Source organism: Balaenoptera musculus, chromosome 3 (assembly GCF_009873245.2).
Source record: "Balaenoptera musculus isolate JJ_BM4_2016_0621 chromosome 3, mBalMus1.pri.v3, whole genome shotgun sequence".
Classification (NCBI taxonomy): Eukaryota; Metazoa; Chordata; class Mammalia; order Artiodactyla; family Balaenopteridae; genus Balaenoptera; species Balaenoptera musculus.
Window position 1 is genome coordinate 28,921,265 of NC_045787.1, and position 25,917 is coordinate 28,947,181.

The 25,917-nt window shown below is 40.8% G+C and overlaps 1 protein-coding gene across 1 annotated transcript in view; it reads left to right on the top strand.

Annotated features, from left to right (window-relative positions):
* Positions 1–10,557: 10,557 nt before the first annotated feature.
* SLC1A3 (solute carrier family 1 member 3) overlaps positions 10,558–25,917 on the top strand; it is a 74,568-nt gene continuing 59,208 nt past the window's right edge. Inside the window, exons 1-2 of the mRNA XM_036848721.1 lie at positions 10,558–10,695; positions 12,286–12,557. Of these exons, the coding sequence (XP_036704616.1) occupies positions 12,377–12,557 (181 nt within the window). The 5' untranslated portion in view covers positions 10,558–10,695; positions 12,286–12,376. The remainder of the gene's footprint in view (positions 10,696–12,285; positions 12,558–25,917) is intronic.

Consider the following 25,917-nt stretch of genomic DNA (forward strand, 5'->3'; position numbering starts at 1 on the left):
CCCTTTTGAGGATGGTTTGTGCCCTTGCCCACTCCCTTTTCTTGTTTGTTCTTTTCCTTTTTCTTAACCCTGACCACACCAGTTTTAATTCATACAGTCCAATGTGCATTTCTAAATCTCCAGGCAGCTCTCAGCAACTCAAGACTAGCCTGAAGGATGGACCTTCTTCCATAAAGCCCCAGTATCAAATAAAGATTGCAATCTCATCCAGCAGACCCAAGAGAAGAGTTCTAAAAGGCCAGCGAGGAAGCAATGAATTCTCTGTGATAAGAAGTTGAGAAGACCAGACATGCCAGGTGGGTAAAAGGAATGCCAGAGGCGGTAGCTCCAGGATTGACATATATATATATATACTGACTGTATTCCTGGAGTAGGATTTGCTCGGTCCTGGCTCTGGTACTGAATTTGTAGTAAAAGACTGGTGCAAAGGGTAGTTAACCAGGGGTAAATTAACCCTTTGGCAGGTCTCCTTTCCCTAATTCCACCCCACACATTTTAACCTGGAGACAAACCCTGGGCTGAAATTAGATTGGGACTACATTTTAATCACTAAACTGTTCCATAACAATAGGCCTCACCTGGTGGCTCCAGTTTCCTGGAAGAATCTGAAAGCTGGACCGGTAGTTCTGAGTCACACTGGATTTTGTGAAAAAAAATATAAGCAGAGGAAGGTTACCTTGCCAAGGATGTGAGGAGTGAGTTCTGTCTTAAAAATTACATTTGAAGGGGCTTCCCTGGTGGTGCAGTGGTTGAGAATCTACCTGCCAATGCAGGGGACACGGGTTCGAGCCCTGGTCTGGGAAGATCCCACATGCCGCGGAGCAACTAGGCCCGTGAGCCACAATTACTGAGCCTGCGCGTCTGGAGCCTGTGCTCCGCAATAACAGAGGCCGCGACAGTGAGAGGCCCGCGCACTGCGATGAAGAGTGGCCCCCGCTTGCCACAACTAGAGAAAGCCCTCGCACAGAAACGAAGACCCAACACAGCCATAAAAAAAAAAAAAAAAAATTCAAATTCTCCAGAGAATTCCCCTCTCAATTGCTGTATTAGTTAGGTTAACACTAGCTGCAAAAACAAACAAACCCAAAATAATAAAACAGCTCAAACACAATAGAATTAAAAAAAAAAAAATTACATTTGAAAAATTTAACAGACATCTAAAGAGGGATCCCAATAGATTATCTAATAAAATTATTCACTCTCTTCTACATGCTGGTGAAAGCTGCTTTTTCTAGTCTTCTCTGTCTGCCTCATAAATGTTAGCCATTATTATCCTTTTGTGGATCTACTGCCTCCGAGACTTACCTTCCCATAATGGAGTTGAAGAAAACGAGGATTTTGACCCGAGTGTGGATTTGGGGTGGGGCTGAGGCAGGGGTGTGGATGAGAAGGCATTTCTTTCTGCTGATAAAGATCCTGGAATATGAAAGAACATGGGCCACCAGGGGATCACTCCTGTGGCGTCTTTGTTACATTTGGATACCCTGTTCCTTTTGGTTCATGAAGATTGGGTAGTTCTCCGAAGGTTTTAGGGGCTGATTTTGTGGTGGTAGGTGTGATTGCTTATTTGGCCAGATTCCAGAGAAAAGACCTGAGCATTTTACACACTGCATTAATACAAAGCTATCTTTGATTCTGAAAGTCACACCCAAAGACTTTTTTTCAACCCAAGAAATGCTTGTCAAGAAAGCAAAAGTGGGGGAGGGATAAATTAAGAGTTTAGGATTAACAGATATACACTACCATATATAAAACATATAAACTACAAGGATTTACTGTATAGCACAGGGAACTATAGTCAATATCTTGTAATAACCTACAATGGAAAAGAATCCAAAAAAAGAATACACACACACACGTATGTGTAGCCAAATCACTTTGCTGTGCACCTGAAACCAACACAATATTGTAAATCAGCTACACTTCAATTTAAAAAAAAAGAAGAAAGCAAGGTATCCAAGCTGTTTCTACCTTCTTGCTCTCTACTTGTCTAAAGCACGGTGTGCTCAACCACTTCGGTCTTTTCTTTCGACTGCGCCTTGTTTTAATAGCTGCCCTTGAGTCCGTGCTGTGTCTTTGCTCCTGGGTTCTTCCACCTGGAAGACTCTCCCTAGCTATTCCTAAGCGTGCAAAAAACTTCACCCGCAGAGCTCCTTCTGAAATGCTGCTTCTTCCGTGCAACCCTCCCTTTTCCCTGCAAACTGTCTACAGAGTTTTATTTTTCAATTTCATCAGGTCTTATTTGGTCATCTATCTCATTGTGCATATGTTTTCCCTACAGCACCGGAAGATCCTTGAGGACCGCAACCGTTTTGCCCTTCTCTGGGTATCCCACCTTCCCTCCAGTGCCTTCAAACCTAGTGGGAATTTGTGCAATTCGGAGGACAGTATTTTCCTTGGGAGTGTTTGTTCGCAGAGCAGAGCTGTGTGGCATTCAAGTGCCTGAGCTTTGAAAGCAAGCGGCCTGCGGTGGAATCTCAGTCCAGCCATTTAACCAGCCTGTGACCTTGGCTGGTTGCTAATCCTCTCAGAACCTCAATTCCTTCACTGGTAAAGTGGGAATGATGAAATTTAGTAACAACAGGTTTGCTGTGACAAGTAAAGGAGGCAAATGTAAAGCACTTGCCACAGTGCCTGGCCGATAGAAAAGATTTAATAAATAGTAGCTGTTTTATTATTATTACTATGACCATTAGCATTAAACCTCTGGCAGAGACCAAAATATTCTCACCACATGCTAATCTATTTAAATAAATTGGGAGAGAATGGACTGGAGAGGGGGTCTTGCCAGCTCTACCAAGTCCAAGAACGCCTCTATAAAGAGTAATCACTTTATAACGGTGCTGTCTTTCCAACAGAAAAACAATGCGAGTCACATATGTGATTTTAAGTTTTCTATTAGCCACGTTAAAAGAAGCTTAAAAGAAACAGGTGAAACTGTCTTTAACATAGTTTTAATATATTTTACTTAACCCAATATCTAAAATATTATCATTACAAGCATGTAATCAATATGAATAATTATTAATGGGATACTTAACATTTTTGTGGATCAAGTTTTCAAAATCCAATATATACTTCACACAGCCCATCTCAACTTGCACTAGCCACATTCAAGCACTCCAATACATGCGGCTAATGGCTACCATATTGGGCACCAACAGCTTTATAACATTAGAGTTGAAAATATCTGCTTCATAAGTGAATCACGTCTTACCAGGCTTTCACTGTATGTTTGTCTGAAAATGATCAGGGCTGGGAGTGTGAACACCGGGTTCTGGTGCTGACTTTGACATTCACTTAGTTGACTTCGGGCAAACCATTAATTTGGCTGGGTTGCATTTCCTGCATCTATCCTGGAGCTTAGCTAGGTCACAAGGACATAAAAATTATGACCCATTGCTCAGTTCAGTCCGTCTCATCACCACCCACCATCCCCTCCGCCCACCCCAGGCCTGGGCGTGAGACCTGAAAAACATACTCCCATACATCTTACCTGTGGTTGAATTTACTAAAGCAAACCATGCCTCTATAAGATTTATTCACTGAAGCATCACTAGCACTGTGGGGTCCTTAGACTTTACTTTAAGCCTGTTGTCTTTTCCTCTGAGATTATTCCAGATCATGAGAACGTTATTCTCAGAATCTGAGTACTTCAAGTTACCTGATCCAGTCATTTCCATATCTTGCCCTGGGAACCCACTCAGGGTCCAGATGCTGGTGGTGGGGAGAAGGGAGGGGACACCAGAGGAAGGATAAATCTAGTGGCTCTGGGCATCCCACCCGGACATTAGGCTTATCCCTGATGTGCTGTATTACCATTTGTTTCATCATGAGATTTTATTTGAACAAAGGGTTTATCTAACAACAAAAATAATACAATTTTGAAATGAGTTTGATGTCTTTTATTCAGTGAAAACAACCCATGGACTGGGGAAGCACAGTCCCTCACAGGCAGTAGAGCACCCGTCCCGAGGGATTTGGGACCAGATTGACTTTGTAGAGCTTTAGAAGAGGCCACGCTGAAACAGGGCATGATTGGCTAGAGGTCCTTATAAGGCTGGCAGGTCCTATTTTCTAGGGTAAGGTAAGCTAGCTAAAGCAGAGTGGGAGGACTGGAGTTAGTGTGTTAGGTTTCCTTGACAGTGCAGGCTATCTGAGGTTTCGATTTGTGACATCGGCCCATATACGAATTAACTTTATCAGGTTAAAAAAAGTTTGAAACTTAGTTCTTGTCTCACCTTTTGTTTGGAGTGGCGGGAGGCTCCCAATATTTACCCAAGCTTCCACCACCAGACCCCAGCCTCAGTGTATTTTTCTCCAAGGCTATATTATCTCCCCTAGTTTCATCTGTTGATATTAAGAGATTTTGGTACTTGACTCATGCAACTCTGATAGAAACCCCCATTTACAACTGAGGTCTAGCGACAGGAGTGAACTGGTCACCCCTAGTGAATTTCATTTCTTCAGGTGTGATCCTGTGTGAGGAGGCAGCAGGCTGAGGGAGGACACTTGGCTTTGCCACTTCTGTGACCCGGAGGTGAGCTGCCTCACGAGGCCAGAGCCATTCCTCTGCCCAGCCAAGGAAAATGGGATCGGTTAGCATTCCGGAGGTTTTTTCCTTGGTCTTTCAATTTAGAATCAAGCTATAGATGTGGCATTAGCAGAAGATGGACTTTGATTCCAGAGTACAGCACAAATCTTGAATGTACATTTTAAAGCATAAAATAACTTTATTCTGACCTTACCCCAAATTACTCTCACAGCATCCGATGACCAAAAATTATTTCAGCCTCTAAGATTGATTGTGTGCAAGACCCAGACAGTTTGCACCATTCACCCTGTTTTCTCAACTCAAAGCTGCATTTTCTCTTGCTTAAAAAATTTGCATATTTTCTCAGTGCCTGTTTCTGACTCACAATAAACAATGCCCAGAGCTCCTGCCAAAAAAATGTCCAAAGGCGAAATAGTTGCTATAATAGTCGTTTTTGTGATGGCAACTTTGAGCTGTGCGCTTTTAAATTATAATCACTTTTTTTCCTTACAAAAGATGTATATCTGTTTTGATTGCTGTAATTATGATTCTATACCAGTAAACACGTATAAAAGATTCATGTCATCGCTGTGCTTCATAAAACCCTTGCCCTTCAATAAGCTTCCTCTGGTGACTGTTTATATGTCTGTGTTTAATTTGTGGCAGAGGAATCTAATGAGAAGCCATTAATCACTGAGTGCATATAAAAATTTGTGACACTAACTAAATATACCGAAGTGGATGGGGCAAGCCTGTTATTGGCATGACATGATTTAGAATCATAGACTGTTGAAAGAGAAAGCGACTTGAGCAAAATAACGTAGCCTAACCTCATTTTACAGATGACATTCAAATTTGGGAGAGGAGGAACTTGTGGTTTAGTGATTGAAAACATGATGGGGGCAGGAATGGGGAGACCTAAGTTCTAAACCTGGACCTAGTACTAAGGAATCCTGGCACAAGCTGACATGACTTCCTCATTCATCCTTGCTCTGGGACTTCCCTGGTGGTCCAGTCGTTGAGACTCCACGCTTCCACTGCAGGGGGGCACAGGTTCAATCCCTGGTGGGGGAACTAAGATCCCACATGCCGCGCAGCCAAAAAAACAAAACAAAACACATCTTTGTTCTCAAGGATGATGGGTGGAATCCATGGATTGATGGGGGGCCCCCTGAGGGAGAGAAGAGGGGGACACTGAGATAGCTTCTGACCGCCACCTCCCACCCATTCCATTAGAGCAGCTCCACTTGGATCTCTTTTATATTGTAATGATTGAAAAAGGAATCCATTAGTTTTTCTCCCCTTTTTTAAGTTTGATGTTTACTGATGTCCTTTCTCCAAGTTTTAGGATTGGAGATGGACTGATACAATTTCTCATATTTGTGGCTGTGATGTGTCCATTTATTCATGCAGCAACTCTTACTTAACCAAGCAACCTTCTGTACTGGTGACTGGGTATGCAGTAGTTATAAAGACAGGCTCTGCTCTCAAAGGGCCCACAGTCTAGAAAGAGAGAGTTACAGAACAGGGTGGTAATCACTCTGGAAATTTAAATCCAGGGAGTCTTGGGAGCACATAGGAAGGGCAATCAACCCTGTCAGGGATTGGAGGAGGAGAGGGGACAGGAGAAGTTTAGGGTTGACTTTCCAGAAGAAATAACAGATGGTAGGCCTTCCTTTTAATGTTCTTTACTTTTTTTTCTCTTTGTCTTAATAAAAGCTACTGGGGACTTCTTTTGGAAAAAGATGAGAAACCAAAGTTCCGTGAACTGTTAGGAACTCTTGTCACTCACTGACTGTAATGCTGGGCACATTGCTCAATCCCTTGGAACTCCATGTCAACATCTGGATATACAGGGCTAGTGATAATAGCATGTTCCTCAAAGCATTGTCACAAAGATCAAATTAGATAGTGTGTGTAAAAGTGTTTCTGAAACTATAAAGCCCTATAAAAATGTTGACCATCATTACTGGTCACACTGTGCCAAAACCTTTCATTCCCACTAACCTACCCGATCTTTCCCAGCTACACTAAGATTCTGGTCCTGCGGAGGTTTGGCTCGTTTTGAAGAACTGGGAAAAGAGCCATTTCACAATATGAGTCATAATTAATAGCAATAGCATTTGTGAAATATTCATTAAAAAGCAGACCTTCTTTAGTTTTAGTATGAAGAAAATGTGTTACATTGCTTTAAACCGCCATTATGTCCAACTCTTAGCTAACTTGGGATAAAATGGTTGGTATAATTTCTCACCACCTGCAGATCTATTGAGGGGGGTCCTGTTATTCTTCTTACCTCTTATGTTGGGGTTTCCTAGGCCTCTACCCTTACTCAGACCACTTCTTAAACCCATTCAGAGGTCACAACATTAGAATGTGCTAGAGGAACACGCTGGGGACTAAAACAAGTGAAGTGGGTGGGTCAGGTGACCTGGAGAGGTAGCACCTCTAGCGGAGGTGGTCTCAACTCAATGCCAGCCTATCCCTCGGGCCTCAATACCATGAGGTTGTCTGTACTGTTCAATGGAATCTTTTTTTTTTTTTTTTTTTAATGTGAGCGTGAACTATCCCAGTTTGTAAATGCTCCTCTGCCCCTTTGGCTTCCTAACTCAAGTCTTGTTCCCTCAAAGGGTTTGCATCAGCCTAAAACTAAAATCACTCCAGTGCTTAAATCCTGTGACTCCCTCTTGCCTAGGAATAGAGTTCAAGGTTTTTTCATCTGCTGTTTTGGGTCCTCTGTACGTACAAGGTTGAGCCAGGCACAGGTTCTCCAAGGAGCTCTGGGTCCTCGTAGGGAGACCTGGTAAATAGGCTCCAGCACAGAGTTCCCATAACTTTCTGTGGGTCCCTCCTACTGCCCACTGTGTAATAATTACAGATGTGTCTGTGGGCTTCTAGAGAAAAGGGGCTGGTATTTGGAGCTCAGGACTTGCTCAAGGTTTGTTGAATGAGTGAGTAGGATAAAGGTTAATTATAGTTCACCTCTATAGTTGGGTTTTTCAGGCTTCACATAGGTTTAAGATAAACCCAAATCATTAAAAACCTAACCAGAATTCACCATCGATTTTTTGCTGTTTTGTTTTTACATTCATAAGAAGGAAAAAATTTAAGACAAAATGAAAGACCAACTACCACAAGTACTGTGTCTACTCCTGTTACCTCTAGTACTTCCCCTGGGGTTAAATCAAGTCCCCTTCATTGTCTTAACATTCTACAATTTCCAAATTGTAGAAGGAAAATTGACATTCCTTATGGTGATCCTAAAATGTAAACTATTTGAGCAAGGAAGGACAAAATCTCCCATGAAATTACAAATAAAAGTGGAAAATATTCAATAAATGTTAAAAGGATTTCTAATCATATTCTTCCTCAAATTCCAGAATTCCCTTATCTTGACTGCTGAAATGTGATTGTTCTGTACTATGTTACAACACTTACTTGTTAATCATGATCCCTCATACTTCAAACTAATGGAGTTCAAGGATAGGTTGGATTTGGTTGTTTCCTGTTATGGTGACATCCCCCACCCCCCAAATGAATTTACCTACAGCATACTTTATAATAGCATGTTCAAAGAAAATTCTCGGAAAATTTTTCAAAAGGAGCATTTGCCACATCTTTTTTTTTTTTTTTAAACTCTGGAATACCGAAATTAATATGATTTCCTAGCTCTGTGTCTCCTACCCAGAGTAGCTTTAAATGAAATACATATAGAGACATATAGAGACATGTTCATAATTTCTTGCTGTTTCACTTATTTAGTATTTCTAAGAAGGAAAAAATGTTTGAATGCTCATGGGTCTTACTTATAAAATAGAGGAAAAGGAAGAAATATGTGTTGAGTAAACCCAAGTTGTCCTGAGGGCATTATTGTTATAGCTTTCCAAAAGAGAAAGTGGTAATTAAAAGAAGTAGTTCCCAATATTTCCCCCAGACTAAAACCTTGTAATTCAGATGAACTCTGAACTGAAACTCTTTGCATCTCATCTTCTCATTGGGTTTTTATTACAGCCAACAAAATTTTCAGTGGTGAATTATTTCCCTTCTCCGGGGTTCACCGGACTCCCATAATGTCTGTGCAAACTAAAATAATGAAATGGTTTTTAACCAAGCTCTGGGGATTAGAAAAAAGGAAAAAAGAAGGGGCACTAGGGACTTCTCATCTCTATGCTAACCAAAGTGTGGTTTTTCTAGTGCTTTTTCTTGCCTTTAAAAAAAACAGAATTAAAAACAAAAATGCCACTTGGCTTGAAACTCCATTGAAAATCATATAAAGATTTCTTTTTTAAGTTCTCTTGAAATACAGGTCACTTCCACAAGAAATGTGAACAAATTAGTCTTAAACCCATGGCTCAGAGAGGACTTAGTGTAGTAAATAAATGCTTTAAAATGTAGTCATGGCATTGAGAAATGACATCTGCTCCATGCACCTAGGCCAGAAGCGCGAACATAAAAATAAGTGATTTTGTTTTAACACAGAAGGTTGCAAAGTGGTTTGTTTAATACTCTTATATTATGTCATTCATTCATAGGAGTGGAATTTAATGTTTACTATGTATCAGGTATAAGACCCATTCTTGCCCTCAAAGAACTTACAATTTAGTTGAGAAGCCAAAATTTAACAGGATTTTTTAAAAGAAAGGGGCAGTAGGAGACAGTGTAACTCTGTGTTAAACTATGTGATATGGATGTTAAGTGACCTAGGAGATAAGAGGAAGAGAAAGATTGCTGAGGGGTGGGATGTAAGGAGTAGATATTCTCAATAAACTCTTAAAATGATGCAAGTTTAAAACTTGTTATAATTGCTGCTAATTTATAATTTTAGCATTTACATGATTCACCGTTGCTTTCCAACCAGGAGCTGTTCAAAAGAGTATATACATGCAACAGTTGAAGCTTGGCAGGACACATACCTTTAGAATCTCCCTGGATTTGCTAATAAGGGAAAAAGACATACTTTCTTGTTGGAAAACAGACACAAGAATTAAGCAGATTTTGCATGGGGAATATGAGATTTAATAAACAGGAATACAGAACTCTGGCTGTAATTTTTGGTATGAGTTTTGTTTCTATTAAACATTTTTCTTCATACTAAAGTTCTAAGTTTTGGAGTTGAGTCAGGCTCAAAAAATTTTCTTTTTAATTTTTAAAAATCGATTTCACAATCTATTTCCTTCTTAAGAAAGGTGGAATAGAAGTGCAAGTTATATGCTCAAGGCAATGAGAATTTTCTAGTTGCTAAAAATGATGGGGCAGGAGGGGGTGTGGGGGACATTTAGCCTCCTTTAAAATTGAGGCATCTGTCTGCACAGCAACTTATCTTTTGAAATTACCAAACTTCAAGTGTGCATTTATACTCTTGGTCTTAAAATGCTTTTTACTTTAGTAGTTTAGCAAAGATCCTGGCATCTTTGTGCTTCTTACCTTTTTGAATCTTTGCAACTCAGACGGTGAGCTAAATTAGATTTGCTATAATAGAGTTTAAACTGCTAAAATAGAGGCATGTCTCAGCTTGTGTCTTGAGTAAGTTTAGGCAAGGTTAGAGAATTATAGTAAGTATTTTTTTTCTCTATACTTGATTGCTTTCCGGGTCTTCCCAAGAAATGTCAGTTATTTCCCCAATTCTAAAAACAGGGACTCTTTCATAACAGTTGTACAATCAGGCAAAAGAGCACACTCTCGTGTTTCCTTAAGGGGAGGAAACCTGCCATAATGTGAGATAATTAACTTTAGCCTCAGAAAAGTCTTCTTTGAAACGTTCTAATCAAGACTTCAAGCTTTCTGAGTGTTGTGTGCGCTTTATTCTTCAATTCTTCCTGGTCCCGGTTTTGCATTTCTAATGAAGGTGAACTGACAAAGCTGGAAAAGTGGTCTAAGGAGCAAAACAAAGCCAGCAAGCATGCTTCTGCTGCGCCAAGATTAATCAATATTCCAGAAACCTCGGGTTTCCCCCCTCCTTCCCTGTGGTGTTTTCATTTTTCCCCACTCCCCCTTTCCCGGGCACAGACTCCGCCCCTTTTCTTAAGTTGCCCCGATAGTAATTTGCAGTTTCAGAGCACATGCACGCCTTGCTCGCTGCGTTTTGTTGCTCCGCTGTACCTGCTGGGAATTCACCTTGTCATTGCCTGGGGTATCTTCCACCCGTTACAAAATCAGAAAAGGTAAGTCTGACGTCCTGTATTCCTGCTGGGCTACATTTCTCGTTCCATTTCTCTGCCAGTGTATTTTGTTTCCCGAGCAGAGGAGTAGCGAGAGTAAAAGCTAGCCATTTTGGTAGATAAAGTCCATGTTAGTAATTTAATGCATTGAGCGTGTGGTGTCTATTTACGCCGTGTCCTCTCTTAATCTGGAGTTGAGTCATTCAGGGTGGATTGGGGGCAGACTGTGGTTGGAGCTCTAGAAAAGAATCAAGGCTGAGCTGGTCTGTTTTAAAGTGACTGGGAAAGGGAATCAGAGATTAGTAGGAGGGGAAAAAATTTGGTCTCTCGCGTCTCCTCTTCTTTACTTCTCCCTAAACTTTTAATCTGCTGTGAAGTCTTGAACGAGCTGTACGTCTTATTATCACTGACCCCAGCCTGCAATTTTATTTAAAAGTCAAAACTGTTAAGACTAGTCTTTTTTTCCGCACTTGGATTTGCCAAAAGCTTCTTGCTTTCTAGTTACCTCCTCCACGGACGCACACACTGGCTTTTCGCGTTGCCAGATACACACGTCCACAGGCGCGACTTGATTTTTTACTTGGATTTATCATGGGAAAGGTTACGGATTAGAAATCTTGTAAAACAGCAGAAGGAATCCCTTGATCTTTCAAAACAGCTGATTTCCACCAAGGAGAGATTTACTTAGATATATTTGAATAACCTAGGAGCACTTTAAAGAAACTAGAAACCACACGCTGTAACGTTTGGAATGAAAATTGAATTCATCTCACCTATTCTAGAGATCCTAAATTTTAAAATACTGAGAAGTGGGTGATAGTTTCCTCAGAAGACTCCAGCATGTTTGCCACAAAGACAAATGCTACTTTGTACTTCTACTTGGGACCAAAATGAAGATGAATTATGATTTCAGATAATTTATAAATGTGCCCAGCGCACTTAGCTTATTTTATGAAAAAAAAAAAAGTTACCACGTGAAAGAGTCAAATGTATTTCCCAGGGCCTGTGGGTACTTGTGTTCTTTTCATAAGCATATTTACTAGTTGATATTATCATGGTTTTTTTCTTAATGCAGAAAATAGTTACTTTATTATATATAACAGCAACCTCTGACTGTGAAATCTCAGTATCTTAATTCATTTCATTGACCTGGTTATGCCTTTGCCATGTATACAACATGAGCCATTAAGTATAATTACTGAGCGTTTCCTGTGCGTTTAATTCAATTGGACATTTATTGAGGGTGAACATTGTGCAAAGTACTTGGCTAGGTTCTGGGGGATCGGGTGGGAGTAAGGGTGCTCAGTCACACGCAGCTCTGATGAGCCCTTTTATAGCTTCACTGGAGAGGGAAGGACAAATGTTTAAAAATGTAACACAAGTACCTGCTCATATATTCTGGATTTATGCACATGTCTCACACGTGGTCCAGTAAAATATGCACATTCTAGCCTTGAGATCTGGCATTGCCACTCTCCAGCCCTTGATTCCTACTGAGATTATGCAGTTTGCCAACAGCTTCCCCTGGTGTCGGGCAGCCCTGATTTCTCACCCCTGGAGGCTGTAATTCTTGTCTCTTTCTCTCTCGTCTAGTTGTGTTCTTGAACACCAAAGAGGACTGGCTTTCTGGGGCTGATTCCGTGACATTGAAGTTCAGAGAAGAGACGCTCTGCAGAAGTAAAACATGACTAAAAGCAATGGAGAAGAGGCCAGGATGGGAGGCAGGATGGAGAGATTCCAGCAAGGGGTCCGTAAACGCACACTCTTGGCCAAGAAGAAAGTGCAGAACATCACAAAGGAAGATGTTAAAAGTTACCTGTTTCGGAATGCTTTTGTGCTGCTCACTGTCACCGCAGTCATTGTGGGTAAGTCATTTGATAACAAGCAAAAAAAACAAAAAACAAAAAAAACAACTGGATCTTGTTTCTCGGGGGCATCTGACTGCCTGGGAATATTATCAGATGAACTGATTGTAGGTATTCAGAAGGATCGTCCAGGCTTTCCTCTGAATTTGAAGATTCTTTTTTTTCCTTTAAATGACAGTCTGTTGGCACATTTGGAACAACATGTGGTAAACACGTGGGAATCTGAAAAAATCTCATTAGGCATTATGCAAATCGATTGATTGTGTGGAGAAGGGAAATAAATCAAATGTTTCTCCATCTCATGTAAGGATAAAAGAGGATAATTTAATCTTAAGACCTGAGCAGTTAAGTAACAATAGAAACAAGCAAGTACTCTAGATTTGGCCAAAATGTGATCATTATGCAATGTCACTTTCACTTAAAACTAATGTACACTATTGGTACACCCAGAACGAGACACAGATCCCTAATAATGATTATATTCTAACTGGTGCTGACTTACAGCTGAATATCAACACAGACATAGTGGCCGAATCTTTTCTGTTTGTACACTGTCTCGTCCAGTGACTGGGAAAGGCAAATTAGGGGAAATGTAAACACAGATCCCTCATTCATTGCCTCTAAGTGTCTGCCATAAATAGCTAAACCTTTTTTGAAACTTTTCAGTCTCTTACTAATTTAGCATTGTTGACAGCAATCTGTACAAATAAAACATTATTGTTTTGTTTGATTTATTGGTATCTGAAATTATAGTTCATTATAATTAGCAATTATATCTGCTACTTGTAGGTAGCGTTAATCTTCCTTTAAAATATAGCTGAAAAATCTACTTACTTGGAATTTTTGAACCAATATAGAAATCCTTAGGCTGGTAAACAGATAAGCCAATGTCATGCTGTAAAAAATGCTATAACTTAAATTTCTACTAATCTGCCACCAAAAAAAAGGCTTTAATCTCTACCTTGGAGTTTGCCAAGATCACCATCAAATATAAGAGATAATGACAACAAAAACTAAGAAAATTCTGTAGCATGTAAATATAATTATAACTATCTCCAAAAATAGGATTCTTAGATTGCAGACAAATAGGAATATAGCAGAAGAGTAGTTTGTCACAAGGCTTTAGATATATTCCATTTCAACATCTTTGGCTCCTTTTAGTAATTGTTGGTGATTAATGACTGTTCAATTAATTCCAGAGATGTTCAAAAAGAAAGTTTCCTGATTGACTCAGAGAAGTAATGGCTTTCTTTAGGTCTCCAGGTTTGAATACCTTCCCGGAAGAAGTATTTCAGTGCTGTATCATTGTCTTGGAAGTTGATGTAAAATACAGTATTCTCATCTCGGTTTTTTTCTTTGAATTACAGTCGTTGTCAAGCCAAGTAATGGCTGTGTAATAATAATTGTGAGCGATTATACAGCACTATTCCAGCTACTTTCTAGGTGTTTTGCTTATATTAGCTCACTTAATCCTTAAAAAAGCTTATGAAAGCAGTGGGTAGGTATGATTACTCTGATCCTCATTTCATAGCTAAGGAGACTGAGCACGGAAAGATCAAGCAACTTGCCCAAAGTCACGCAGCTAGTGAATGCTAGAGGTGAAAGTCAAACTCAGGCTGTCTAGTGCCAGAGGCCATTCTCTTAACCACTCTGCCATCCCGCCTCAGTGCTCTCCTGACTAGCTGACATCTTGTGAGAGTTGCCAGGAAGAAAAATGCTGCCATGTCTTGGTAGAGGCCAATTACCAAGCAATGCTACATGCATTCACATAGCTTTGTCATTTTGCTCTATGATTTACTCAGTTAAACTCAGCAGAAAACGTATAATTCTCCTACAAATGATTAAGCTGCATTCCTCTCATTCATTTAACAAATGCCCATTTATTTTGCAACCTGATACGTATAAAAATAGAACTCAGTGATACTGGAGTATGTTTGGAAAAGATGCAGAAACACTGATTCAAAATGGTGTTCTAAACACAAGAGTTCCATTTCTAGGACAGAAATGTTTTCAGGTGAAGAACACAGAAATGGAAAGTGATAAAACCTGAACATGGAAAGCAGATCAATGGAGAAGGAAGTTCTTAAGTGATTACAAAGAAATAACATCTCTGATAGAAGGAAGATAGTGCCAGGATTTAAGAGTCCATTTTCTCTCTGAGTTCTGGGATCATTTCCTAGCCCAATGAGGACTTTTCCTAAGATTTGTGAGAACTGTGATGAGTTGGCTGCGCTGGGGTAGATAACTTGGCAGGATGCCCTCAGGGTTGGCTTTACTAATGGAAACTGAGGAGGTAGAAGTAACAAGAAGAAGGCACTAACAAAGAAACAAATAAAGAGATCTCATTGACAGTCAGACCACTGAGTCTACACCAAAGACTTGGAATCACAACTTAGTAGCAAACAGATTTAGGAGAGAAGGAAGAAGCCTTCAGCTATCTCTTGGTGCCTCTTGCACTGAGGGCCCAGTGAAAACAAAGGCTCATTTAGCTTGCCACTGGGTACCATGTCTATATCAACCCTTAAAGAAATAATAGGAAAAGGACATGTCTGGGACATCAGCTCTCAAATTTGTTTGCTGCAGCACAAGGAAAAACTGGAAAGACGCTAGGAAGGAAGGAGAAAATAGTTATTTTCTCCAAAGATGAAATGACAAGAAAGAACTATAGCTATTACTTAGTTTTCTTTTTTTAATTTCATTTTTATTTATTTATTTTTAAAATTATTTATTTATTTATTTATCTATTTATTTAGGCTGCACTGGATCTTAGTTGTGGCATGCATGATCTTCGTTGTGGTGCACGGGCTTCTTTCTAGTTGTGGTGCGTGGACTCTAGAAAACGCAGGCTTAGTTGCCCTGCGGCATGTGGGATCTTAGTTCCCCGACCAGGGATCAAACCCATGTCCCCTGCACTGAAAGGTGAAGTCTTAACCACTGGACCGCCAAGGAAGTCCCAATTACTTAGTTTTCAAATTCTTAGGTTTTGATCACTTTTACTAAAAAAGACTGGGAAAATCTACATAGTGGGGTGAATTTTTGGTTCAGTCTGTTTTCTTTCATCTTTTTGAAATAAAATAAATGTGCATTTAGTGTGTGGGAATAGAAACTAGCAATACAGAGGAGTAGAGACATGTGAATCCATATATTCAAAAAAAGTAGGGAATTGTAGATATTGCACTACCAATTCCTCTACAAACACAGGCATAGAACCACATGTGCAATGTGATGTCATTTCTATGCAATGATATTTCTAATGTCATTTCTAAGCCATGTCAAAGTCTGAAAGTGCCAGGCTGCAAAGCCCATGTAACGGGAGCAGACTAGCAACTTGAGAGAAGGCAGTGGCAAGTGCTAAGTCCCTAAGACAGTTCATCATTAAAGCATTAGATGAAGTGTCTTCCAGGGCTATTGCAGACAGCTGTCAGACAAAAAACACACTGAGTGGTCACTGACTTTCTTCCTCTGGGAAGCACTTTCTACTTCATACTGTGGTCAGTTGTGTCAGAGGGACCTCAGACATCTCCCTGAAAGAAAGAAAAATCCTTTGTCATGTTCAAGTCACAGAATGTCACTCATCTATTATCTGCTAAATAAATACTTTTTTTTTTTTAAAGATTCAACGCTATTCAGCAATTTAACAAATATTGGATGTTGTGTATCTGACTCTATGCTACACAATGTGGCATCTCTGCCCTCAGGTTGTTTAGTAGGAGAGATGGATGAAAAATGAGATGACAAAGGAATATATGGGGTTCAGAAGTAGTAATAGAGAAATTCGTAACATTTTTTGAAATGAGATCATATTGTATATACAGTTCTATATCGTATATGATGTCTTTCTGTGTTGGTACTTTAGACGTTCTACTTTGTTATTAACAACCACATGTGGAACCATAGATGTGCCATGTGGTAACATTTTTAAAGGGTGGCTTTTGATGAAGGATAGATCTGGATTCATATGCCGGCCGTACTTAATCACCGTGTGATCCTAAAGAAGGTGTTTACCTGTTCTGAAGTCTCAGTTTTCCTCATCTATCGTTACATGTATAATATATATTGTGGACACTTATGTGGTGCCAAGCAGTGTTGTAAGTGTTGTTAGTATGTTAGCTTTATTTAATCCTCACAACAAGCCAGGGAGGGAGGTATTTTTATTCTCATTTTATAGATGAGGAGACCGAAGCTCAGATACTTATCCCACAGTTGATGCATTTTGACCGGGATTCAAATCCATTATTCTGGCTCCAAGTTCATGCTCTTACCCACCACAGTGTTCTGGATGCTTGGTCCCTCCTCTCAGGAAATGTTCATTCTTGTTTTATTACCCCAATTAGCTAAGGATGTGCACTGACACATCAACAGGAGGGGTGGAAAGGAGAGATTGAATTGAGAATTCAGAACAAGGGTCACTCCTGAGTCCTGGTGGCTGATTGCATGTGAGTTGACAGAGAAGGTGGATTGCAGGTCGATGGTCTGATTTCTGGCTTGGGTGACCGAGTGGCGTTGGTACCGTCAGTCATGGTGGAACACAGGAAGACGGGGGAAGTAATAATTTCAGTTTCGGACATGTTGAGTTTGAGATGTGGGCTGCCACTGCAGTGGAGATACAGTGCAAGAGGCTCACCATAAATAAAGATTTGGAAGGTAGCCTTACCATCTCCAGACTGAACGAAGACAGGTTCTGTCTTTGAAGGTAAACGAATAACGATCAATGAATCGGGTTATCCTGCTGCATAAGCTACTCTGTAAGTGAGTCTATTCGGAGAGCAGTATTAACTCTAGGGCCCGTCTTTATAACTAGAAGCAATAATCTCCCAGAAATGCTGTCGTGGTATTCTGAGCCTTGGACATGTAATACAATATCCAGCCGAGTCAGTTAGTTCAGCCAAGCAGGTTCATCAATGTAGTGAACTATCAGCTGCTGCCTGGACCAAACTAGCCAACTGCTTGAGTTAGTGGCCCCCATGCTGACACCTTTCAGCTTACTAAGAGAACGGCATCTCCACCCAGATTGAACAACAAGAATCCAAAGAATGGTGAACAGATTTCTGGGTTCAGATTTCCAGTTTCTTCAACACTTCCTGGAAAAGAGAAGAAGAGAAGGAGCTTCCAGAAGCTCGGGGGAGGATGGCTCCTGAGGCAGGCCCTCCCCTGGTGTTACCAGAGCCCAGCTAGTGACTGTCACTCACAGAGACTCCCTGGGCAGAGGGCTGGGCTGGAGGGCGAGCTAAGAAGCAGTGGATTCATAATGCCCTGCTCTGGAGAAGTGACATAGGGATAGGGTGTAAGGACTAGAGTCTTTTTTTTATTTTTTATTTTTTTTTTTCCTCTGCTTCATTGTCTTCCCCAGGGAGCAGAACTACAGAAAAATTGTTGGGGACAGCCATAGCAAATAGCTGACTTGCATTAGATCCCTGCCCTCCCTCCCATCTTCTCCAAAAGCATTCCAGAGAGCTGCCTCCTGTCCTGGGGATAGAGTCCAGGACGGAATAGGGGAGTAGATCAGAGCCACGGATTCTGGAGTCAGATGCTTAGGTTTATGTCCCATTTCTGGAACTGAGCCTCTGTTTCTTCATGTGTAAAATGGAATAATTATAACACCTCCCTGCCAAGATTCTATCCCAGTTCTGCCACTTACGACCATGTAACCTTAAATAATTTCCTTAAATGCTTGGCAGGCAAAGTGTCCGAAGAAACTGTCAACCCTTCGTCTTTGGCTTCCATCTGTGCTAGGGCGTCAAGTGAAGATACACGCGGGTTTCATGATGCTGCTCGGCCAGAGGACTGAGAGCCAAGGATGAGGGAGGATCGGGTGAGGGGAGGGGAGAAGATGGTCACCTGGTTTAGGTCTGGAAGTGTCTTCTGTTTCCTTGGCTAGAGGAGGGAGCCAAGAGAGTCGTAGGAAGGGACTTAATAGTTGTAAAGGGCTTTGAGAGGCAGAGATGAAAGCCTCAGTGTAAGTGACACCGTCATTATCTGTCCCTTACCTACCTGGCCTCTTGAGCCAAGCAGAAAGTAATCCCCAGGCAGCTGTTATCACAACACAGACTGCTCAAGGGAGGGAGTGATGTCTCAGGAAAATGGGAAGTTGCTGAGAAAATGGTTTCAATAAATGTTGTAACATACTCAATAGTGCATTTTTGTTCATACCACTCAGGACCCATCAGAGTTCACCACCTCCCTGGTTTCTCCTTTTCTCCAGCATTTTGGTGTCTACTGTTCATTAACTGTCACCCCCATCAGAGTGGAGCCAAGCAAGATGAGGGGTTCTGGAAACTTGGAGAAAATGTTGCTGATTTCTAACAGCGTTGGTAAAGGTTATTTTGAAGTAGGGGGTAGAAGGCTTAATGTTGTTCTAAGAGTGTCTCTGGGTTTTATTTTGCTCTATTTTCTTCCTGTTAATTCACATAATGAGAAAACTGAGCAGGCAATTTCAAATTTGTTTCTTTTTCAAGTAGGTAATCAAATAAGTATGTGTGTTCAGGACAATTACCTGCAATAATAATACCTTCCATTGTTGCTGTGTTACAGTTTACAGAGTGCTTTCCCATTGCCCTCTATAGCAATGTAAGTCCATGGCCAGTTCATCCCCCCTTCTGATTAGTATCTGTGAATGTCTGGAACACAGCTGAGAAAGCGCTGAGAGTCTAAAGGTCCTGCTTACAGACACAGCTCTGCCGTCAGCTCCCTTTATGATTTAAGACAAATCTCTGGACCTCATATTTCCTCATCAACAAAATACATTTAGACTAATGTCTGCCTCCAACTCCAAAATTCTATCATTTGAAGTCTAATTTGTCTTCCTCTAAAGCCGAAAATACGGAATAAGATACATGAGGGTTTTCTTTTCAGCCCATGATGCTGTACCATTGTAAGGACCTTTTTCCTGAACTCATGATCTCCCAACTCATTCTAGCCAGTCTCTCAAATCTATGAAGCAGCTGCCTTCTCTTGCTTTGAATTCTTGACTTTCAAGTTCTTGACTCTGGGAGTGGTGACCAATGTTTCCTAAGCAATGTTTGAGGACACAACTGAGGCACACCTCTGCAGAGCCACTCCTGCCCTTCCATTTTCTGCCCACCTCTTATAAATCAGGGAATGAAAATTGCAGGCCTTTGTTTTTGCTATAGAGTAAACAAGGTTGTGAAGAGCCTACGCTATTTGGAAGAGGCAACTGGAATTTAAGCACCGTCTTTTCCAAGCTATACATTCCAGGTGTTAAGAGTTCTTGATATTTATGGAATGCTGGGGTGCCATCATTCACCAAGTATTTGGTCTGACAGCGAGGTGAGCTATATCATTGCTGTGAGATGTGGAAACACACAGAGCACTTCAGGGCACACAGTTTAGTCATTGTGCTCACCCAGGATAAAAATTATGAGTTTTATGTCAAGCTTCAGTGCTATCAAAATGGCCCAGAGCTTATTCCCTAGACCAAGAATATTCCCAGCACTAGACCCAATCAAAAATGCACTCAAGGGCTTCCCTGGTGGCGCAGTGGTTAAGAATCCACCTGCCAATGCAGGGGACACGGGTTTGAGCCCTGGTCCGGGAAGATCCCACATGCCGTGGAGCAACTAAGCCCATGAGCCACGACTACTGAGCCTGCGCTCTAGAGCCGGCGAGCCACAACCACTGAGTCCATGTGCCACAACTACTGAAGCCCGCGCGCCTAGAGCCCATGCTCTGCAACAAGAGAAGCCACCACAGTGAGAAGCCCGTGCACTGCAACAAAGAGTAGCCCCCGCTCGCCGCAACTAGAGAAAAGCCGGCGCACAGCAACGAAGACCCAACGCAACCAAAAAAAAAAAAAAAAAAAAAAAAAAATGCACTCAAGTGGTTTTGAAACCAGAAAGAGAAGAATAAAACCCCCAAGGCTAGATAAAGGAAGATATACCCTGGCTGAATTAAGTCAATGTCGGGGAAAGGCACTCCTTTTTTTCCTCTGTGTATCTTATCAAAGAGTTGAAGGTAAATTTAGGAGCAGCGAGTTGAAAGGTACACTTAAGTTTTGAATTTCAAGACTGAGTCCCTGTCTCCTGAGAGGACAACTTCATTCTTCTTGTCCCCAGAGAGATTTCTCCAGTTCTCCAGCAATGATTCCAGGCCACAAACTGCTCTTGCTTCCCAGAGAGAAAACAGTGGGCTATTAGTGAGAGACTTTCTATTCAAAATCTTGTAAGATGAAGCTCATTTGTCCCTAATGAGAGTAGAGATGGACAATTACTGCCCTTCTCACCCTGAAAAGATGGCCTCTTCTTTTAGACACATTGCATCACTGGAAATTCCATTTTTAAAGCAAGGAAGGCAAAACCCCAGGGATCCATGTGCTTGCTGCTGTCTTCAGCGTGTTGATGAATGTGACAGTAAAGGCATCAAGAAGGAAATTATGCGTCTTTGAAGAGACTGCCTATGACCCAAGTTGTTTTCTTTTTTTTTTTTCTTATTTATTTACTTTTGTCTTAGATTTGCTTTTTTTTTGTTTGTTTGTTTTTGTTTTTTTTTCCACACATACACACAGATTTGCTTTTTTAAGGCAAATGAAGTAGTCCTGTACATAAAGCTGCGACTCAATAAACTTGCCAGGGCTTTGTAAGTTCTGGCATCGGGATGCTTTATGCAACATGACAGATGAGGAAAGAGCATACCTTTGCTGAGTGGTTTACAATGTGAGTTTTCAGCTCTGGTATACTTGTAACTCTGGCTAATTGGGTGAAGCAGCACATGAGCCTGTAACGACTGAGTTCAAAGTTTTTTTCAGATTCACTTCCTTGTCTCCAGAAAAAAAGCCTTTTGGTCAGAAAGTGATCCACTCAACTATAAATCTGAGCACACTAGTGTCCCCCCTCTCCATGACCCAAATTAAGGAAACTCATTGTTAAAGCAAATTAAAGCAGATGGGGGACCAACCAACCCAGACCCAGAGTGAGTTTTTAGAAAGATTCAGGCATTTAGCAGAAAAGATGTAAAATAGAATTCAGTCAGATTTTTTTTTTAATTGTAGGCCATTTTTGTGTGTGCATTTATTTTGTTATTTTACTTATGAAATAAATAAATCTACATTGCCCCAAATCAAAAAGAACAAAAGTAAAATGAAATGAAAGTGTCACACTCACCCAGATCCCCCAGGGGTCCAATTTGCTTTGTTATCAGTTTCTTCTGTGACTTTAGAGTTATTTTATAAGCATGAAAATAAATTCATATTTATTTAATTTTTTTTTTTTTTGCCTTTTGCAAATTGTACCATAGTATATATAGCTCACTTCATACTTTGCTTTTTTCACTTTACAATATTCCTTGGATGTCATTCCTTACTAGCACAAAAAGAACCTCCTTATTCTCTCAAGGCTGCATGGTATGGGTGAACCACACTTTATTTAAGCAATTCCCAATTGATGGGACACTTAGGTTGTTTCCAGCCCTTTGACATCATTTTTCAAATGGTATAATGAATAATCTTGGATAAAAGTTATTTCACCCTGGTAAAGTATACCTGTGGGATACATCCCTAAAAGTGAAATTGCTGAGACTAAGGGTATACCCATTTGTGATTTTGTATAGCTAATTTATACCCCATAGAGGTTGTAGTCATTTACTCTTCCAAATTGTGAGATTTAAAAGAGTTTGCCCCAATGCGGCTGCTGCCACAGGTAGAGATGAGTGGACTTTGAAGTTTGTGTGGGTTGGCAAGCATATGACACACAAGCCAAGGCACAGGGAGAACTTGGACATTTTTAAATATATTTCATTTCCAGTTTCTACTCACAACTATATATATTAACCAGAAAGGAAGGCAACAGATTCTGGTGATTTCAGTTACTATTTCTAAAATAGATTTTTTTAAATGACAGTGGATTGGACATTTAAAGACCTGTAGGATTACTTATAAATTATATTACCATTTCACATAGTCTATGTTAGCGCAGTTTTAAGAAGAAAAGCACCAGGCTTTTCAGAACTCCAAGGTTCTTCCGATTCAGTTGTCTCTCAGTGTTGCACGCCGTGCGGATTTGAGTCTGCATCTGTACCCTGCCTGGTCATCAGTCACCCACGGCTGGTTATCTGGGCACCACTGGTGGAACAAGGCTGGAACAGGTATTTCCCACCTCCAGCAACAGGAAATACCAAAGGACAAAAGAATGAGCCAAGCCAGGGCCCAGATCTCTGAAGGATGTGGGAACAGAGGAGTGGGGGAGGGTGGAAAGGTTGACTCAAACACAGAGTAGCTTCTCATCAGGAAATGCCTGGAAGTTTGGGCTGAAACAAAAGGCCAGGGACCAGCAGACCTCTTGGGCAGGTAAATTCTCCATTTTGCCCTTGGCTTCTTTATAAAAATGAGTTAATGGAACTTTACGTCCAGCAGCTTCATCAGGCTGGCATGAGACAGGCTTTTAACTTCTCCAGATTGGGCCACAATCTAGCCAAGTTCTGAAATAGAAACTTTTATTTGATCTCTCAAATAATTATTGAGTACCTGCCATAATAACCGTAATGGCCAAATTGGTAAAGCATTTTATGACTTACTACAAGCTTTCGTACGCATTATCAAGGACTTTAGAATTCATTAGAAGAAACAAGATGAATGCATATAAAGCAGCTAAGATAATGCTCAGAATATGTAGCAGAGAATATTAAAGTTCAAGAAGATCGTAGATACTGCCTTTCTGATCTATTTCTCCCATTATTCAGATTAAGAAGGGGGCAGGGAGGGCAAAGAGATTATGTGACTTGAAGATATTAGCTGTGGAAATAGGCAGATCTAAGTTTGAAACCCCATTTTGCCAACATCAGTTACTGGCCATGTAATCCTGGACAGATGGCTTATTTTCTCTAGGGCTCAGTCTCTTCATCTATAAGATGGTGATATTAAGTCCTGTAGGTTTGCTATGAAGATTCAGTCATTTAAGTGAAGTATCTACTAGCGTAATTTACTGGCAGCATCAGACCCAGAACCCTCATCTCTGACTCCCAGACTATGATCTTTCTACAGCATCACACCTGCTGTCTTTCATACTCAAAAAAAACCTGCCTAGTGAGAGAATTAGGAATCGAGAGCTGTCACTCCTAGTTTGTGAATCTAGAAACCTAAGCATATGAGAAATCATAGTTCAGTCAAGAACCAGTTTCCCAAATCATGAGAGAAATCACAGTTTGGTAGAGAAGGGAGGTCCCTAAGGGTAGGCTCCTACACTCACGGAACGCAGTAGGGAATCGGATTCACGGTGCAGCTAAGCGATTCCTCTGCTCGGGAAACTGTTCAACAGCAGCTGGGGGCCAGGCCTAGAGACTGTGCAGGTCAGACAAAGCCCTTATCATCCTGTGCAGCTCACTTGTTGGTGTGGTGGAAACTGTGACCTTGCTTTTAACCAATAGAACATGGCAAAGGCAATGGATGCCACTCCTGTGATTTTATTACATCATACATTAGATTGTTGTAAACTTGAGGCAAAGTAGTGCTAGTTTTTTGTTTGTGTGTTTGGTTTTTTACTACAAAAATGAAAAGACCCTAGCTGGGAAAGAATAGTATTTTGTCACATAAAACCAATGGTGCGCTATCAACAAAAATATTTGATACTATTATATCCTTGAGCCATCTTGCATTCAAGCAGACAGCATGGCCTCCTTTCTGGCTGAAGATCTACAGGCCAAACTTTTTCCCGGTAGGAGTTTGAATGGGCTTTGACTGGTTTGCAATGTAAATGCTAGAAGAGCTAGTTAGCTCACCTTGGGTGGGCCTTTGGTAGTTTTCTTACAGCTGGCCTCAGAATGTGAGGTCTTCCTCTCAAGATCAATGCCACTATCACTTTTAGATTCTCTTTTGACATCTGAGCTCTTTGGGGGGCATCGTCTCTTTTTCTGGAGAATTTTGCATTGTGAATAATAATTCTAGAAGGCTTTGGTCTGCCGATCTGTTCATGACAGAGTTTGGAGATAGGGAGGGAACGTTAGTAAAACTTTATTATTTCAAACGCCAACATCCACCAAAAGTTAAAGTGGGTGATTTGGTCTAAAGCTTACTTCAGATTGTGCTTCATTCTTTTACTCTTAAATATTTTCTGGCTACTTAATATTTTCAATAATTTTTTTCAGATTAGATATGAACCAAATTCTTAAAACAGGTCTTTAGCTTTAACTTGTGAGTGTCTGGCCTTCAAAAGTGAGCCAGGTATGTGTTCTTTCTGAGGCTCCAGAGTGCACGTCGTGTCTTAGTTTAGAAAGTGAAGTGATATTTAATCTTCCAAAGAAGTGTTTGTTGTATAGACTCCCCAGGGAGAAACAGTGAACCTCTGAAGGACTCTTTTCTTGAGCTTTCCACATTAGGGGAGAAAAAGTATTTTTAAAAAATGCATCTTTGTTTGCAGCATTCAACAAGCACAGTTAATTTTGATCACCGTAAACATTTTTGTTAAGATATTTCCTAGATTCTAGAAATCTTGTGAAAATACCAAAATAAGAATACTATGAGATCGTTGGCTGAGAATGAGCAATTTTGATATTGCTCGTGACATCTATGTATTACATAATGTCACCAAGATGCCAACTTTGCAAAGTTTGCTTCGGATGTAACAAATCCTGTTAGGAAGTTCTTCTGGTTTTTGTGGTTATTTTTGCAGAGTAATCAATAATAAAGGATCTGTTCTCTTGCACTAAAGATCTGGTAGCCATAAAAGTTTTTATTAGTTCTGGGAATATCAATCAATGTGCTTAAATAAGTGCCCACTAATGGAACTCAGCTCTGCAGAGGCAGTGAGTTGCTTTACTGAAGGGAAGCAGGCTTCCCCCATCCCCTCTCCCTCTAACTGGTCGGAAGGGCAGAGTGGAGAGGGCTCTGAGAAGTCTATGTATCAGGCTGTGAGAACTTGTTTTCAGGGAAGACTCTTCGTTGCTGGGCTCTGTAATCAGAAACCTGAATTGCTTACCCAGAAAAGCCATCTTTGCATATGCAGGGCATCTCCTCTTGACTTGATGCTGATAGCTGGCTGACCTCAGCACGCTGACTTCACCTCTAACGCTGCCTGTCCCAGCAGAAAGCTGAAGAAAAAAATGGCTTTTGTTTATTCATTTAAAAATGAACTGAAAAAAAGCTAGATGTGGACTTCATTAAGTAAAATCAACAAAATCTTTCCTCAACTTAAGCTCTATATTTAGTTAACCTAATTCAAAATAGAATGAAAATGTAGATAAAATATTTTGTACTAACTTAGGCTCTTTAAATTAGTACCATGTCTACTGAAAGGCCGTGAGTACCGCATAGTGGGTGAGGGTCTGGGCCCTGGAGCTGGGTATGAAGTCCACCTCAGCCACTCAGCTGACCTTGAGAAGAGCTTGACCCCTCTCTACGCTGACTATGGCTCCGACC